Here is an 18,818-nt window from a genome sequence, read left to right as displayed (position 1 = left end):
TTACAGCCAAGTCAAGTCCGGTGTGTCTCCTACAATAGGTACGCCATCAACAGGTCTATTCTGCAAATTGGTACTTTACAACAGAAAAAAAAGAATAGCCCAGCTGCAGCTGCAGCGTGCAGTTGTCGCACGTGAAGTGTATGTGTATGACTCACGCGGCACGATGTCGATGTCGGCGCAGGACCAGAAGCGGTAGTTGGCGCCCCACTCGCCCGCCTCGCGCTGCAGCTGCAGCGTGCAGTTGTCGCACGTGAAGTGTATGTGTATGACTCACGCGGCACGATGTCGATGTCGGCGCAGGACCAGAAGCGGTAGTTGGCGCCCCACTCGCCCGCCTCGCGCTGCAGCTGCAGCGTGCAGTTGTCGCACGTGAAGTGTATGTGTATGACTCACGCGGCACGATGTCGATGTCGGCGCAGGACCAGAAGCGGTAGTTGGCGCCCCACTCGCCCGCCTCGCGCTGCAGCTGCAGCGTGCAGTTGTCGCACGTGAAGTGTATGTGTATGACTCACGCGGCACGATGTCGATGTCGGCGCAGGACCAGAAGCGGTAGTTGGCGCCCCACTCGCCCGCCTCGCGCTGCAGCTGCAGCGTGCAGTTGTCGCACGTGAAGTGTATGTGTATGACTCACGCGGCACGATGTCGATGTCGGCGCAGGACCAGAAGCGGTAGTTGGCGCCCCACTCGCCCGCCTCGCGCTGCAGCTGCAGCGTGCAGTTGTCGCACGTGAAGTGTATGTGTATGACTCACGCGGCACGATGTCGATGTCGGCGCAGGACCAGAAGCGGTAGTTGGCGCCCCACTCGCCCGCCTCGCGCTGCAGCTGCAGCGTGCAGTTGTCGCACGTGAAGTGTATGTGTATGACTCACGCGGCACGATGTCGATGTCGGCGCAGGACCAGAAGCGGTAGTTGGCGCCCCACTCGCCCGCCTCGCGCTGCAGCTGCAGCGTGCAGTTGTCGCACGTGAAGTGTATGTGTATGACTCACGCGGCACGATGTCGATGTCGGCGCAGGACCAGAAGCGGTAGTTGGCGCCCCACTCGCCCGCCTCGCGCTGCAGCTGCAGCGTGCAGTTGTCGCACGTGAAGTGTATGTGTATGACTCACGCGGCACGATGTCGATGTCGGCGCAGGACCAGAAGCGGTAGTTGGCGCCCCACTCGCCCGCCTCGCGCTGCAGCTGCAGCGTGCAGTTGTCGCACGTGAAGTCGCCCGGCAGACGCACCTCGTACTGCTGCGCGCTGCAGCATCGTCGACATGAGTATAGACATATAGAGCTGTGATAGCCTAGTGGAAATGACCTCTGCCTTCGATTCGAAGGGCGAAGGTTTGAATCCAGTCCGGGGCATACACTTCCAAATTTTCAGTTATGTGCATTTTGAGAAATTAAATATCACGTGTTTCAAAACGGTGAAGGAAAAACATAGTGACGAAACCTGCATACCTGAGAATTTTCTTAATTCTCTAGGTGTGTGAAATCTACCAATCCGGATTGGACCAGCGTGGTGGAATATTAGCCTAACCCGTATCATTCTAAGGAGGGGACTCCTCCTTTGAACACTCTCCAAGGTATATGTAGTAAAAACTGACAGACAGGCGACATTACGTCGGTGTTTTAGAAATTGCAGTTTCGTTCGTTCTGTCAACAATTCATCATCGATCCAGGCAGATATGGTAGGTAGGATATGGTAGTGATATACAGTAGCGGTAGGTAGGTACTCCATGTTTGTTTGAACGTTTGCCGGATATAGTGACAAACCGTTTGTAAGTAAAATACCGCTTTCTTAACCTTATTCGATGACTACAAAAATATTTGTATCAAACATTTATCGTAAAAAAAATCTTTTGAGGTTGGTAATTACTTCCAATTAATAAACAAAATACAAAACAAAGATGAGAACTTACGTTGGATCATCTCGAACAAACTCAGAACCTCCCGCTCTCGGCGTTAAGTCCAATAGTGGCCGTTCTAAATAGTCCAATATCCTTAAACTAAATCCACCCTACAAAAAAACAAAAAAATATTAAATATACTAAAAACAAAATATTTCGCCCAACGTGGGGCTCGAACCCACGACCCTGAGATTAAGAGTCTCATGCTCTACCGACTGAGCTAGCCGGGCTTGACAATATTGTGTGAATTATGTAACAACTTACTCGATGTGCGTAAGCCAAATGCCAATGTACTGTAAACGTTGATCCAGCTAAAAATGACGTTCTTATTGAACCTAAAACAAGACAAAAATTTATGTTACTATTTTTAATTTAAAAATCTTTTGTATTTACTCATACAACAATTATTATTTTAATAAAAAGTTATTAAATTAAAGTGCAGCGACATCTGTTGATCACAAGGAGAAATAAGTTGCAAAATCTTTGAGATAGATGTCGCTAAGAGTACCATAATTTTTTTTTTTTATTGTACAATATAGTGAACCAATCAGTAAATAAAAAAATACAATATTAATGAATTAATAATATTATATTACGACCTTGCTCACGAGATTACCGCCATGTGGAATGTTGAGTCAACTATTATTGTTCCGACAGTTGTTTCAGTCAATGGTCTTATAGCGAAAAGCTTCGACCAACACCATAAGAAGCTTTCGCTTAACTGTTAGATCAAGAGTCGGATACAAAAGGCAGTGATTCTTGAGACGGCGCGTATTGTGATGAGGTTCCTCACTCTGGAGCCCTGACCACCGCTTGCTTGGCCACTTAAATGTCCCGCAGCGGGAGGGTAATTTTTTCTTTTTTTTTATAAATTTTTAATAATGTTTTGTATTTTATTGTTATATTGTTAATAATTTAAAAAAAAGAAGTAATAAATAAATGAGAGAAAAAATTATATTAATATACATATATTAGGTATAGGAAAATAACTCTAAATGTTCGTTTGTTAGGTTTAGGAAGTTGCTTGAAGGGTGAAACAAGAGATGGCAATAATAGTTTGGCAATCACACAATCTCAGTTTGGTACGGAGAAGTGGTGAAGTTTGGTACGCAGTTTGGTACGCGTCATATATTTTAATCTGTCAAGAATTTTAAATTCGTCTAAACTATTAGGTACATGTTGTTTATTACAGTTCTATTTATTTTTATAACCAACTAAAAAAGGAGGTTCTGTTTACAACCCGTATCTATACGAGTGTGTCGCAATTTTATCAAAAACTTAGGTAGGTATCTGATTTTGATGACGATTTTACTAAGTCATTTATTAGTATCTTAATAGAATTTTATAACGGTAGCCCAGAATTCTAGGGTTGCCACAGTCTAGTGTGGGCACAGCCAATATTTCAAAAGGTTTTATTTCGGCCGTGACGACGACGTGTAGTGAGTTCTTCTTTCTTCTAAGCTAAAATTCAGTTAAAATGCTCATCCCGGAGTTGGGAAGTTGGAAAATAGTTCACCCTGAGCCCGCCAGCTGGCACTGGTGCAGCATGGTGGATCTAAAAGCTCCATAACTCCTTTCCTCAGTAACGTGCGCTAACTAGGGTATGCACTATAAGTATAAATTGGAAGATTCCATGTCCAAGTATGTATTCTGTGGTCCAACATAGGTTTGTATAGAGTCTTTAGGACAGGCAGTGCTGTTTAGCATACAAGAAGTGCACACCACTGCCTTTCCTGTAAGGAGGGAGACGTGGCCGATTAAATAATTCCCACAGGAACGGGATTCGCTGGTGAAACTTCGGAGCGTTTGCTCGAAATATATGAACTTAGTGCTAGACAGTAGGTATAGCTTGTTCTAAAGATGAATGCCCACCGGCTAATACAATGTCGGCCCCTGGAACCCAAATGTACCCCCGTATATACATATATGATGTAGGTATAAATAAAGAGCTGTTCTTGAAAAAAGAAAAAGATTTTATTTTCATCACTCTTCTTACTCAAAAAGTTCGCCGGTGTACCAAAACGGCGATGTAACTTATCGAGCTGTATTATTTTTTGTTTTTATTTTCTGTTACCAAAGAGCTTAGCAAACAAGAATACGAACAAACTAACCAATCATAAGTCCTCATAAAATGTTGTAAAACTCTGGCATGATCAGCGATCATTGCACGTTGGGGACAAATTAAAGATGAATTAAACATGTCGTAAAACATTTATAGCAAACTTTTTTTGCATATAAGATTTTTTCAAGTTAAGTCGTAAGTAAATTACCAGGTGGTTGGAGTAGGCCAGGGCCGAGGATTCCCTAATCAAACCTGCTTACCAGTTTGTTTAAAATGATATTTGATGGTTTTTTTTCATATGTTTGTTAAATAAGTAAATAATATAAATATTAAATCAATAAATCATATAAAATAAGTCTGAAAAAATTTCGCAGCCGGTAGGATTCGAACCTACGCTCCCAGAGGGAATCTGATTTCGAGTCAGACGCCTTAACCACTCGGCCACGACTGCTTACGCAATAAAATCGAAATACCTGTACAGTTATTTTAAAGCCATTCTAAGACCAATAGGTACCGTAGTAGAATGAATAAAGCGATCTCTTATAAGGACTACCCGATCATTTTTGGAACCTCGATGTTAAGTAGTTTAGTTTAATACCTAAAACTAGATTTACTAAGATCCAATATTACTCGAAGTATAGGTACGCGGCAAAAACCGATAGCTACCTACTCGTTTAATGTAGCTATCAGTGTTGCCAGATCTTTTTTTGCCAAGTCGGGATTTAGCAACTTTTTCAGTTAAATACATTATATAAAAAAATTGCAAATACTGCCTTACCTATAAAAGGACAGTAAAATGTCCTATTGTGATTTATAATTAAGTATCTACCTAACCTACCTACTTACGAAAACTTCAAGCAATTCACGTATTCAGGAAATATTAAATTTAAATTGGTTATAATAGACATTTAAATTAGGTCATTTATTATTTAAATTGAATTTAAATTATTTCATTATTTCAAATGAAATATACAAACACCCGTTACAACTTAATAAAACTTTCAACTACCTCATTAGCTTATCTATTCAAGGAATGGAAGTAGACCCAAGTTCCACTTAACCGATATTATAAATTAATTAACCAATGGAAAGCTACAATATCAGTGAGTAACAGGGTATATTTCGTCTCCGTACTACCGGAACGGAAACTATGCGGGTAAAAAAGGGCGCTAGTATAAAAAATAAAGATGATACCTTTAGGCATCCCACACGGAGGCTTCGTTCTAGAGTTATCCAGGAAGTCCAGGTCATACTTCCTCGCCGGGGGATACGTCAGCGCCACGTGGCCGTCCACGCACACAAACACGCTCCACACACACAGACACACCAATGTCACTCCTAGCGCCATCTTCATTTCGCGTCACTGTACTTTCACAACATTTCACTTGTACGTCAATCCTCCTCGTTTTGTGGGCGTTTTTCACGAAATGTGTTTCTTCACGACATCGTTAATGGGTTAGCAGCAGTTGAATCTGTAACAAAAAAAAAGAACTATTTATTTTACTTTATCAATGTCAATACAAACGTAAACAGTGATTAATGACGATGTTTGTAGAGATGGTAGCATTTGTCTGCCGATAAAACCTAAAAGTTCTTTTCAAGTTTTGATGCAACATGGCTTCCTCCCACATACAGGAAACTTCGCTAAAGTGACAAATCTTAATTTATAGGAAAAATATCTATGTTCTATGCTTTTCTATCCGATTTGAGAGAATAAACGAATACAAAAATTACGTAAATCGCATAGGAAACGGCGGAGAAATCACCATCCGAGCGTCAACGAAATATTAATGGCTGTTCGTGAGCATCTTCTACAATATTATAATCACGCAAATTGGTCGACTATATAGTGCCGGAGAAATCCATTAAAATACTCGTTAATTTATCCATACTAATATTATTAATGCGAAAAAGTAAAACTCTGTCTAATACTCAGAGATGGCGGAAAAAGCAGATGTTCCATTGAATGTCAAGTGGAAAAACAGAGCAATACTTCTTATCCAAGTCAAGGAACACGTCAAGAAATCCCACGCCCACAATCAACATGAACATGAAACCTTATATTATGCCTGATAAACGTCATCAGGGGCATGTATGGCACAGAGGCTACAAAGGCCTCCAAGGACTGCGATGGTACAGAAACGGCTGTCAGACTTCACTATTGTCTATAGAGGCAGAAATTTTAGTCGTCTTCAACTACTTATAACAAAGCAATTTGCCGAAAAGAAAGGCAAGAAAAGTGTAAATATAGGTATTTAAGTAATTTGAATAGCTTGGCTAGGAATATTTAGGAGGAAGTGGGAACATAAAACCAATAATTTTTTATTTTTATTTATTGCAAGCATTTGTGTTTCTTTCATATGCAATCTTTACCCTCAATTTGGGCCTCCTGACTGGTTTTGATACAGGGCTCTTCCAAGGCACGCACGTCACTGACCTGTATCCACTTTTCATTCCACATATTTACGGCATTTTAAAACGCAATGCTGCTTGGGGGCAGAAAGATATGAATGGCAGTAGTACTTTACGTTTACTACTTTTCATGGTGGTTTTTCGGGCGAATACTACAGTTGAACTGTCTAATAGGTACGTACAACCTATAATTTTTATTATTAACAGTTATAATATTAAGAACTTAATAGTTTGGTGTTACCGTTACTACGTGGAAGTCTATAGCAACCTACTGCCCGGTTCCTACAATATTATAGGTAGCTTTAACAAGGAAACAGCTGCTCCATAATATTTACAAACCCCCACAATTACGGACAAGCAACGGAATTGATCCAATTTACTTTGTTGGCACATAATAGTCGCTCGTTTGTTGCGGCCATGTGCTGGAATTACTCTTTATTATTGTCTTTTACTTTCTATAACGATCGCGCAACACTTTCACACGTCATAATTCCCCATCGGTGGAACGAAAATTGAATGGCTAGCAATCAATTCTAATACGTTGTTAAGATTTATGAGGTTAGTTAACCATACACTCATACCACAGCCAAGTGTACTGTTTGATTCACTTGTCTTTTTATTATTTTCTAATTTAGATAGTTTTATAATTTACGTAACTACTAGATAAAAGTATGTACCTAATTTGATTGCAACGTTGATTGTTTCAAATATAAAAAATTAAATACACTGGCACTAATAACATAAATATTTTTTTATAGTAATAAAAATTGATACATATAGTTGCTCCATCTGATGGGGATTAGGAAACCTTTGCTTACTAAGAGAGCAATACTTGAGAGCATGCAAGCAAGGCACACTTACCCTGTGTGCGGAAAGTCCCGCCTTGTGTTTAATGTGCCTGTGAGTACACTGACAACCATGTTCTTCAGGCAGGTATACAGCAATGCTGCCAGCTATCAAAATAGATTAATCTCAATAATAATGCATTTATTGTAGGTTAAAATCTCTGCAACGGTTCGTTTAGGTACATCAAAATCGTAGACAAATAACATCCTGATATGAAAGACTCTAACATTCTTACTGCTAACTTGGCAAACAAAACATCGAAACGACTTATCATTTCACAAGCTTCTCTCTTAAAACAACGTTTCAGTTAGTGCAGTGGATCGATTTCACTAACTGAAATGATGGATTTTATGTCGTTCCGAATAAATTGGCATTATAAAACAGCTGCTGAAAATCAAGGGCCAAACTTGGTTTTTAATTGTATTCCTTGCTACATTCTCTATAATTTTATAGCTAGTATGTTTTAGCAGATATTTTTAAAATAGTATAAAAAGATCATAAAAATTTACATATAGACATATTTGGCCTGTTCCAAGGTGCACTTGAGAAGTAATTTACATTGCACAATTATTCATAAACTTAGCACCATTTACAATCACACCTGTTTGCAAATCGGTTATTTTTTTCTCAGGGATTTTAGTTATTGAAATACATGGACAAATATAAACCTTATACTATAGCTATTAGGGTGTATATCACAATACAGATACGTATTTAGCACCAGTTACTGAGGCTTTGCTTACCTAACTTTATCAGCAGCAAATTTATCAATTGGATTGACATAACAGAGATTCGTAAACAACAAAATAAGTCAATATTTTATTAAACTCTTGTGAAATTCTCTTCTCTTGAACAACATGTTGGTTAGTCAAACAATAACATTATAACAAACATTAATTTTGTTGTTTTGTTTTTTCCATTCCAGTTCCGAACCGGAACTAATTTTATTTAAAAAAAATCCTTTACAAGAATCAAATCTATAAAAATTAGATTTAATTAATAATTAACTGTAAAGCTTTTGCGAGGTCATTGATCCGCCTTTTTGGGCTAGTTATTATACAAATATTTTTATATATCTGTATTTAAATATTTTAATTGATCGTTGATTTAATCAGTCTCTCAGGAGCTGGGGCCTGCAGAAGTAATGAAGGTCGTTTATCCGTCCGTCACACTCCACGGTCACTCTCTAGTTCACTTTCACTGCTACTTGATCTTTTGCTCATTAATATTTCGTTTATTTATGTAATAGCTTTAATTAATAGTTACATAATATGTTAAACAACGTATAATGTTGAATAACGTAGAGGCACCCATTTTTATTCTAGATCGGTAATTTTAAATGCAAAAATTTGTGTAACAGCTTAATGTACCTACAAATTATAATTACTGCGAAGTAAAGCAGTGTTTTCCACGTACTTTTGCTCTATCTTATATGCAGAAAATAAGTATGTATTCCCAAGGGACGTAAAATTACTTTCAAACTGTCAACGGCTGTAAAAAGTCATTGATGACTCGATCGAGACAGCGGACAAGTGCTAATGAAACAATAATTACACAATTATACTTCGCACCAATTGCCTCGTTCAGTTTTACGATCAACCACACAGAGCATACAATTATTTCACTGCCGAGCATAATTAGCCAAACAAAATAAATCAAGACCAGAATTTAATTTTTTTAATTATCTAAGCACCCGACTTTCTAATTTATGTACACAAACAGTGGCACGGGCGTAGACAGAGGAAGAAATAGACAAATGATTGGCGTGCTGTTGTCAGTCAAAAGATTTTCGATTTTGAAATTATTTTCACACAATAACACACTACTCTGAACCATTTTGTTCACTAATATGTTTTAAACTTACTGGTTACATGGTATTTGCAAAAAGTAGACGCTATGCTTTCACTACGTTTATTAGAATTTTCTTAATTCTGTGCGTGTGTCAAGTCTACCAATCCACATTGGACCAGCGTGGAGGAATATTGACCTAACCCCTCTCATTCTGAGCGGAGACTCGAGCTCAGCAGTGAGCCGAATAAGGGTTGATAATGATGATGATATAAAATATTCAAAATATTTTTGGTCTACCTGACAATTGTTAGATCCGGCCGAAATGTCTAAAAAAACGCAAACATCACGAAATCGAAAATAACTCATACGAATGGAATTTAATGAGGAAATGCCATGGATGGTATATCTATTCCTCTATTTCTTTCTCTGTCTACGGGGACGTATAAATTTATTTGCCAATTATTATCATTCCGCTTGGAATTTGGATAATAAATAAAGTCTTTATCGATAATGTATTCTTGTCGCGTAGACAGGGAAAGTAGTAAAATAACTTGCGAATGTTTATCGGCTCAACTGGCTGTGGCTGTCCATTCTGTGGTTTGATTGACTCGTAGATTTAGATTTCAGTTAACGGATTAGAAAATATATTATCACAATCAACTCGCAATTATAAATTCTGTTCACATTGTATAGTTTTAATTTCTTTCTTTGCAAGCCCTTGGAAAAGCTAAATATTTAGGTAGAGGCGGTATAGGTATAGCGCTGCCTCGGAAGAAACTTAAAGCTGTTTTTTTTAATGAGCATTTATAAAATGATTATAAGATTTACCTTTAAGCAAATGATAGCAACTCTTCTATACATCTTTACCATCTATTTAATTTTATCCGTGTATAGCATTTATAGCATTGTAAAATTCAAAACAAAAATTGGTTTATTACATAGTAGAGATATTTGAGACGTTAAGTTAATCTGTTTCAAAAGCAGATTCTACTGAGACAAGCCGACCTGACGAATTACCGTACCCATAATGTTCACTAACATAAATAATAGGTATATTAATTGATTTTATGTGAATTTTGTTCCTGTGTGTGAAAATCCAATCCACACTTATGTTTGCTGCCAAACAGCATTCATGATGCCGATCTTGGTGGTCGGTGTAATTTCGATTAATATAATTTTTATTAATTGCTTATTGTGAATTTTGTTCCATGAGATGCTTGGTCAGTCAGTGTTATAGTTACATAAAAACTATGTTTCCGAGCGAAACGATAGTTCGTGGTCATCGACCAATGCATCTGATGCTATATGTAAGTATACCTATAATATCACATGTAAACACCGTTACTTACGACTTTGATGCAATACTTGAGCAAACGCTTCGTCCATAAGCCATTAGGATTGTTTGCTGAAACTACACACATTTACATAACATTACAGAGCTATTACATGTAACATAACTATTTTGACATAACGTCTCGATCACCCATAATCCACGATATTACATGTCTTTAACGACATATTAATACAATGTTTCTGATCGAAGTAGTAAAAGGTATCGGACGATTCCCGTAACATACAGTATACTTCCATGGTCGCAGGCTGGAGGTAGACCTAGTGATTCTATTATATTTTGTGCTATTGGCTCTAGGCTGGGGGCTCTTGGGACCACAATAGCATTACCACAGAGTTCGGGCGAACACAGAAGCTTTGACAGAGCCAGTGGCGTAGCTAGATAACCAAGGGCCCTGGTGCATAAAAAATGGTGCCCCACTAGGTACCTATTTACTATTTAAACTGGTTAGGTTTTATCCAGTAAAAATATTGAATATACAAATACTTTCATAGGAATTGGAAGGTATAACTTTCGAATTTCTCTCAACAGAGTTGCCATGATTAAAGTCGGGTTAAAACCTGTCATATTTATTTTGATAATAGGGGAAAGTTCAGTTCGATTGAGAGTTTTGAGGGCCCCTAAGCTTGAGGGTCCCGGGGCACTGAACCCTGAGCCCCTGGGTAGCTATGCCACTGGACAGAACCCTGAGTCATTGAAGTACGTAAGGGAACTGAACGTCTTTCTAAGAGCGTAATGGACCTCGGCCATAGGTGTATAAAGCGGGTGGGCCGGGTGGGCCGGGCCCACCCAAGAATGGTTCAGCCCACCCTAGGATACTGGGCTACTGATTTGAAATTTTATGATACTAATATTTTTACACAAAATATCATTTAAAGTATCAAATAGTAACCATTACAACTTATAATAAAGAAAAACCTATCATAAAGATTTTGAATAATATATTAAGACCTTTTCGGATACCTACCCTAGATACAAAGAAAAAATAATAAAATAAGTCGAGTCATATATCATCAGTCATATTGAGTGTCGACCCAGGCCCACCCCAGAAAGTAATCCTAGATACGCCAATGACCTCGGCTTTGGCAACACGTTGGGATAGAGTTTGCGAGGTAAGTAAGATAAGTACAATACGTAGCAGTAAATGTTAAATGCAGTACACGATACTTTACAATGCAGTAAACATTGAAGACGTTCCGCGATGAAGCAACAATAGTAAAAGTTCATAATTACATTACAATTATTGCACAATTACATAAGAAACGCGAACTGACAGCGGCCATTATATGTATATAGAAACATTCCTGGCCGATTCAGAGCAAGGTTGTTGTCGTTTTCCCATGCGTTTTGTGTAAAATGGCGGGGAAACAATAACGAAATAGTTTCCCGCCAGTTTTTCTGACGTTGCACTTCATTGCGCGATTTAATTTTAATTTTTAATTGTGAAACTTGAGGTTGAACTTACAAAGGCGGCAGACAAAGAAGCGAGTCTTTTTTGCATACAAAAAAATATCAACAGTACCTAACTTAGCAGTCTTATTTAGTAACGGCAATATTTCTTCAATAAAGGGTGAGTTTGCATTAAATTATTATTTACACTAATTTCGTGGTGGCACAATATTCATTATAATCCTGGCTGGTCCCAAAAAGTCATACCTCCAATGTTCTCTAGAAAAAGGAGCTGAGATAGCTTCTTTTTCAAAGTTATGCCATAGTAACAGATCGCAGGATGTTATGTCTTCTTGTCTACTAGAAAAATTGTAATGTATGACAGCATTAGCCATTTTCGGCTTACTTTTGCGCACAAGTCTCCACTCAGAATGACAGGGGTTAGGCCAATAGCCCACCAATGCGGATTGGTAGACTTCATACACGTGAGAATTAAGGAAATTCTCAAGAACAGGTACTAAAAAGTTGGAGGTGCATGCCCCGGACCAGATTCAAATCGCCGCCTCCGAATCGACGGCAGAGATTATATCCACTGTGATGTCACGGCAAGAAATTATCTTTCTTTCTTTCATAGACACTCGACTGAGTGTCTATGAAAGAAAATGAGATTATTCATTATTCTGATTATGAGATTATTCATTATTCTGTCTTATCCCCTTAAATAATTTTGTTCACGTACCAACTGATGCCTGTAATGTTAATCTTATTGTCATAACATCAGCCTGTGGTCTGCGGTTAGCAAATAGAAATACGGAAATATTATTTGTAAAGTGACAGCAGTGTTACTGAACGCTGAATTATACGAGTACATACAACTTAACTCTCGGTCTCGAGTCACTTGTAGTAATGAGGTACTATAACAGTAGGTAGGAATACGTTGATTTCCGTTTCCTTCATAAAGCTTAAATTAAGTCTTTGATCATATAGTGTGATTATTTTTGTATAATAATTTCCTTTTGTTAAGCGTTTTGAGATAAATGTATTAAATTCATGATAAAATTTACCTTAATCAGTATCTCCGATATGGTCTAGTGGCTAGGATACCTGGCTCTCACCCAGGAGGCTCGGGTTCGATTCCCGGTATCGGAATTAACTTTTATATTTTTTTTTATTTATTTAAAAATTATTTTAACCCTTATTTTTATTTTTAAGATTAAAATTCCAAACTGTTTGTTATCATTGACACAAAAAGTAAATGTAATATAAAAATACTTTTGCTCTTAAAGCCATATAAAAAGTAACCATAAAATATTAAAAGTTCGGTTTAAAATCGTCTGCAGCTCTTCTTCACATAAGACATCGTACATAATGATGGCTTCGGTTACATAACGCCATCTGTTAGCGAGTAGCGGCACTTAATTGCGAGGATGTTATCAGCAGCATATCGGGGTCTCGTGTTGTGTCGGAACGCAACGAGTAATCTGTTTGTTGTAATATGTACACGAAGAGACCGCAGACACATTCTTTGTGCTGAATGTTCATTGCGTGTTTACACCAACTTAAAATATTGAGGGGCTCTTTATTTGCAATAGATGAGTTCCGTAAATAAGTCACTAATACAGAACCGCAAATATGGACTGGTTATGTGTAAATATAAAACACTAACCAGGACAAAATTGATATTTACCGAAACATCTAAGTATTTAATACAGTAGCGACGATTTACAAATGACATTTCTACTTCTATTACATTTTTAATTTTAATAATCTACAAAAAAAGTAACAGAAATAACATAGGTATAAAAATAGTTAAGACACATTAGGTTCTAATCATGGTCTAAGGTCAAGATAGATCTCATAGACACATGTATTGTCATAGATAAGATCCGCTGGACTAGTATCGTTCCCACCTACCACAAACTTTTCGATTAATTCGAGTGTACTTTGACTGATACGGTGTTAATTACTATAATTTGTAACTGCCTCTTACACTATAAAGTATGAGACCGCAAAGGCAGGCTTCAAATGACGGGCTCAGCGCAATAAGTGTCTTCGTGTTAAGTAGAGTTGAATGACGGTATCTTCGTATCTTTACATCTACGGCCTACAGTTCTTGTACAACATTATTTAATAACTGTGTATATACCTATTATAGTTTTTATACCTACTAGTACAATATTACTTAATTCAAAGTTTATTTATTCTTAACATTCTTAAATATTAGCCTTGGCATGCAATGCCGAGAGACTATTATATCGATGATCCTTACTAATAGATTGTACATTGTACTAAGCACCTAATATTAAAAATTCAAAAGTAACTCTGTGCATTTTTAATACAGAGATGGGATGTGAGTTTAGCGCAAAAATGTTATAAATCAGCAGCCAATTTTTGTGGCCAAATGCAAGCTCTAATTAATGAGGTTGATGTTCTGATTTTTTTACTTACCGAACGGCTTAAAGTTCGAGGCACAGAAGTACCTTTAAAACCACTGACATCCTAACTCCGAATTCGGATTCTAAGGATTTTTACGTACGACCTAATTATGTTCGAAGGCCCATAGGCTGAGCGTCAAAGACCAACAAGACAATTGAAATGTGGAGGGCATAGGTTTTTGATGCATAGAAAAATGGTATTATGTAACTTTAAGTAGTAATTCCAGTAAAGAGCTTTCTTTTCTTTGATCTTTTATGGATTATCAACATATTAGTATACTTAACAATACATAACTGTATTACTTAACGTAGGCACATCAATCCAGAGCTACGAGTATTAGTTTTTTGTTCCGTGAGCTAGTCTACCTGGCAATATGAAACAAATGACGGAAGAATTCACTTCCTCATTTTAGCTAACACAATTACAAACCAAAATGACTTTTATAGTCATGCCATAGATATCAATTTACTGCTAATTAAACAAGAGTAATGATTTGCCGATTTTGAACTTTATTTGAAAAGGCTTAAGCGTTAACTGAAGTGCAGGGTATAGTTAGCAAAATCTTAAAGTGTTTTAAAACGCTTTGTTAAAGTTGTTGCGAGTTTATTATAGACATTTAGTCCTATTTTTGCTACTAAGTAAATAATACCTCCTCTTCAATTCTTCAGCAAGGTACTTACACTTTCTTATTGTCATCTTTTTCGAAGGAAGAACCACCACGCTCCTGTAATAAGCCTAGGTGCTATACCCTCGTGAATAACCAAATTAACAATCGTATTCGTAGGTTTTAGAAATTCAGCTATGATTTAGTGTTCACACTTGTAATGCTATTCTGTAACGATGTTCTATAACTCACTAGTGTGAATTTCGAATTCACCTGTCTAATCTCTCTAATCACTCTGTCTAATACGATATCAGGATATTTCGACAGGATGCTCAAAAGTAAATCTCATATTTCTAGGGTTATTATTTCTTTAACAAAAATTAATTCAAAATGTTCAGGGAACATATGTTCTAAAATGAATATTTTCGAAGTAAATTATATTACTTTTATAAATAGATCTTAAAATGTATAATGCAAAGTAGTCGCTTTGTTACCTAAAGGCAAAGCATGTGTTACACGGATAGTCGGTATTATTTAAAGTAGGTACTTTGTATGAAAACTTATATTTTTTGTACTTAATTAAAAATTAGTTATACAGTTCGGTTCCTGTAAGTCTCGTTAATACCTTGAAGTTAAGGGATATACTCCCGAGCATCCTGTACAATGCAATATATGTGAATTAAAAATTCGTGTATTGTATAACTCGCAAACTAAGTACAGGTGTCTTGTTATTCTTTAGCTGTTTGAGACCCATATCGATGTATGCCATATCGATCTCGTATAGGCTATAAAATAAATATGGTTGTATAGGCTTTGAGGCTGTATACGACAGCCCAGTGACCACGGCTGCACGGCCTACTTCCCACAAGCACGCAAGCACGTTACTACAAAGTTACTAAACTACCATTCTTCACAGCGCAGTTATCTTCCGCGTTACGTCACCGTTTTATAGCGAAACCGATCATAGCTTCTCACTAATGTTGGAGTTTCAATGCCTCATTGGTCCAGTGACTAGTCATGGCTTTAGATCACCATGTGCTGGGTTCAAGTTTTTACTGAGCTTTGCCTTATTACTAAAAATTTTCAGTGCGAATTATCAGTCCGCAGTTGAGAATTTGATGAGAGAAATGATCAAACTTTAAAGGTCTCTAGCGAAGGGTTGCCACGAAGCTAAGCGTCTGACGATTACACGTCTACCCTCAAAGAACAAAACCCTGATTCGGAAGGCAAGTTATAATAAAGTATAATTTAAAGAGACTGTCTTAAGAAGTTATGATAACGACTTCCTGCGCGGACCGGCGCGTCTGTCCATTGTCTACGTTTACAGAGCGGAAGTTGACATGTTTGACTATTGTTATTGTTTTTACTAACCAATGTGCTTGCTCCTGGCCGTGACCTTTCATTTTTGAAGGAGGGGGGAAACTCCATTAATATACGGATTCTTCTAAGGAAGGAATCGGGTTACGTGGGACTTCCTCGTGTAGCCCTTGTACGCCTCTTAATTTCGTATAGGCCCAAAAGGTTTGGGGATAGTATAAGGGAAGCATCCCCTCATTAATTACACATTAAGGGGTTCTGATCTGAAGAGAAGAATTGAAATAAATGAATTTTGACTTTTGACTTTGACTTTGGCTATAAAAACACTGTGCTAGGTTAGGAGTACGTTTTCATGGCTCAGTAGAGTCCGACATGAACTCTTTGCCTCCCTGGGTTGAGAAGTAACCACGGTATAAAAGGGCGGCATATATACGAAAATAATCCAGGCGGCGATAATCGAACCTAGAACCTCTCGGCCTTGAGGACAGCCGATTAACCATGGAGCTCTCGAGGCATAAGGGACGACAATAATTCGATATCTTACGGTCACAATTAACTTCAATTCCCTTTCGCCGTCCATTTTATGAAAGCGAGTCTCTAATTAACAAACTGGGTTCTATTATTTGATTCGTTCTAAACTAATTGCTTATACCCTAAGTACGAGTTGGCACGCTATGGAGAGAGTCGTTATCGAGTATCGAAATCCGAAATATTAAGATAAGACGCGCTTCCTTCGCCTTCGAAGAACTACGAAGAACTTCGAAGAACGAAGACCTTCGGGAAATCCTCGCTATGCCTTTTTTAGAAAACGAACCTTGAACACCTAAGCTGTGTTATAGGTAACATTAATGTACCGTTCTCTTGCAAAATAAAAGCTCTCCCTTTCTCTGCGATGAGACGAAAGAGAGCAATATTTTGTGATGGCGACAAAATGTGTTTTTCCTCCCCACACGATATTTTGCACCCTAGGCCTTAATACAGAACAGACAACCCCTTTTGGAAAGAAAAAAAGACCTATTACATTTTGTCGAAACCTCCCAGTGTCACTGCATTCATGCCTGCAGCAATATGCAATAATAGGTGGGTATGACATTTGAAATCTTCCTTCTTTCACTTCAATGTTATTTCTGTAATGCAGATCAGATCTTTATAATAAAATCTCGAATTATTTATAGATTTGTAAAGCCTTGAAGTCAATGCACTTAAACTCATTAATTGCTTTCTCGTATTATAGAGATTCCGATCGTCTAATACTGGCTTTGTTCTAAACAATGGGCGGGCAGGCGGGCAGGTGCTGCAGGCGATACCATCGGATGTAGCTAATAGTCCTCTGCCGGCTCATTGTGTAGCTGACGGTGGAGTGGTGGGTTTAAACTTAAGGATCTTCCGCACTTTATATGATTACTTAATGCATTGTATTGCCTACTGTGAATAAGACTGTAAATTGCCTCATTGGACCCGTACGTATAGTGAGGTCCTAGGTTCAAATGCACCTGTGTTTGCGAAAACACTTGTGCACTATAATTACATCCTACGTGGTCGATGGTAACATCTTCTGTAAAGTCACTTAAAACAAACACTTATCAAGGAAAATAAAAATTTTAATAAAAAAAATTCAACCGACTTCCAACTCAAAATAACCCTAAACTAAAAAGCAAGAAATAACTTCTTACCTACGTGCTACCTTCTGAACAGTTTGAAGACGGTGCCAAATGGGACCACCCTGGAATCAAACCCTTCAAAACGAAAAAAGAATTGTCAAAATCGGTCCATAAATGACGGAATTATCGCTGGACATACATAAAAAAAAACATACATACAGCCGAACGTAGAACCTCCTCCTTTTTGGAAGTCGGTTAATAAAATTGAAAACGTGAAGTCAAGATGTTTATTATTGCTACTGCTGTTTACCCAATTTCGGAAAAGGATTATACTTTTTTAACGTATTAATTAGGTAAGTAGGTATGTTTAATTCCATAACACACATGCAGTTAAACTATGAGCTTTGCTATGAGGAGCAATAAATAATATTGAAGAAGCTAATCTTGGAATACATATAACAGAACTCGAATATTATTGTGGAGGATTTTGGAGAGTCCAAACCACAGGAATTGACGCGTAAATAAAACACGTAATTATTGTTATGTAGAGGTGCGATCGCTTCAGGCTTCGGGAGTGAAGTGTGTGATTAATACATGGGGTGCTTTATTATATAGAGTTTGAAGCGTCCGCATTCCCTTATCTTTATTGCAGTAATAGTAAAATACAAAGGAGACAGAGTTACATGTACAAATGAGATAGTGATATAATAAAGAGTGAAATGGCAATACTGTTAGAATAGTAAAGTAAATATACATTAGAACGAGATAGATATTATCAAAGTAGTACAGCAATATAGTATACAATAATTAAACAAATACATGGTAAAAGTAAAGATAATTAATGCTTAATACAATCAAATAGTCTGCATCTGTATTTATATTTAACGATATAGAAAAATTGCCAATTACTTATGAAAACAATAACATCACCTTCAGTAATGTTTCAACAACAACGGTTTCTGTATTAAACAAAGACAGTAGTTATGAGTCAAACAATTATAGTAGTTCTGAAGATAAAACAATAAATACAATAGTTTCGAACTCTAAAACAGAAGAGCAAGCTTTTATACACCAACCAGAACAAAGCAAACAATCATGTAGACTCAAAATACAAAC

At 37.5% G+C, this 18,818-nt stretch overlaps 1 protein-coding gene and 3 non-coding genes across 5 annotated transcripts in view; 1 reads left to right on the top strand and 3 right to left on the bottom strand.

The window, feature by feature from the left end:
- The window catches only part of LOC112052001 (uncharacterized), an 87,005-nt gene that overhangs the window by 25,108 nt on the left and 43,079 nt on the right, over positions 1–18,818 (bottom strand). Inside the window, exons 3-6 of one of the 2 annotated variants that reach the window (XM_052888052.1) lie at positions 5,150–5,427; positions 2,158–2,228; positions 1,906–2,003; positions 1,108–1,241 (exon numbers count right to left, since the gene is read on the bottom strand). In XM_052888052.1, the coding sequence (XP_052744012.1) occupies positions 1,108–1,241; positions 1,906–2,003; positions 2,158–2,228; positions 5,150–5,309 (463 nt within the window). In that variant the 5' untranslated portion in view covers positions 5,310–5,427. Of the gene's footprint in view, positions 1–155; positions 309–1,107; positions 1,242–1,905; positions 2,004–2,157; positions 2,229–5,149; positions 5,428–18,818 lie in introns of those variants that run through there. The other variant, XM_024090885.2, reaches the window with a different exon arrangement.
- On the bottom strand, positions 2,051–2,123 carry Trnak-cuu (transfer RNA lysine (anticodon CUU)). Its single transcript has one exon. It is a non-coding gene; the product is annotated as a tRNA-Lys (tRNA).
- On the bottom strand, positions 4,325–4,406 carry Trnas-cga (transfer RNA serine (anticodon CGA)). The gene has a single exon. It is a non-coding gene; the product is annotated as a tRNA-Ser (tRNA).
- Trnae-cuc (transfer RNA glutamic acid (anticodon CUC)) lies at positions 12,822–12,893 on the top strand. The gene has a single exon. It is a non-coding gene; the product is annotated as a tRNA-Glu (tRNA).

The sequence above is a fragment of the Bicyclus anynana genome, chromosome 2 (assembly GCF_947172395.1).
Source record: "Bicyclus anynana chromosome 2, ilBicAnyn1.1, whole genome shotgun sequence".
NCBI classification, from domain to species: Eukaryota; Metazoa; Arthropoda; class Insecta; order Lepidoptera; family Nymphalidae; genus Bicyclus; species Bicyclus anynana.
The sequence above is the reverse complement of the archived record's forward strand: the minus strand, read 5'-3'. Positions and strand labels throughout refer to the sequence as shown.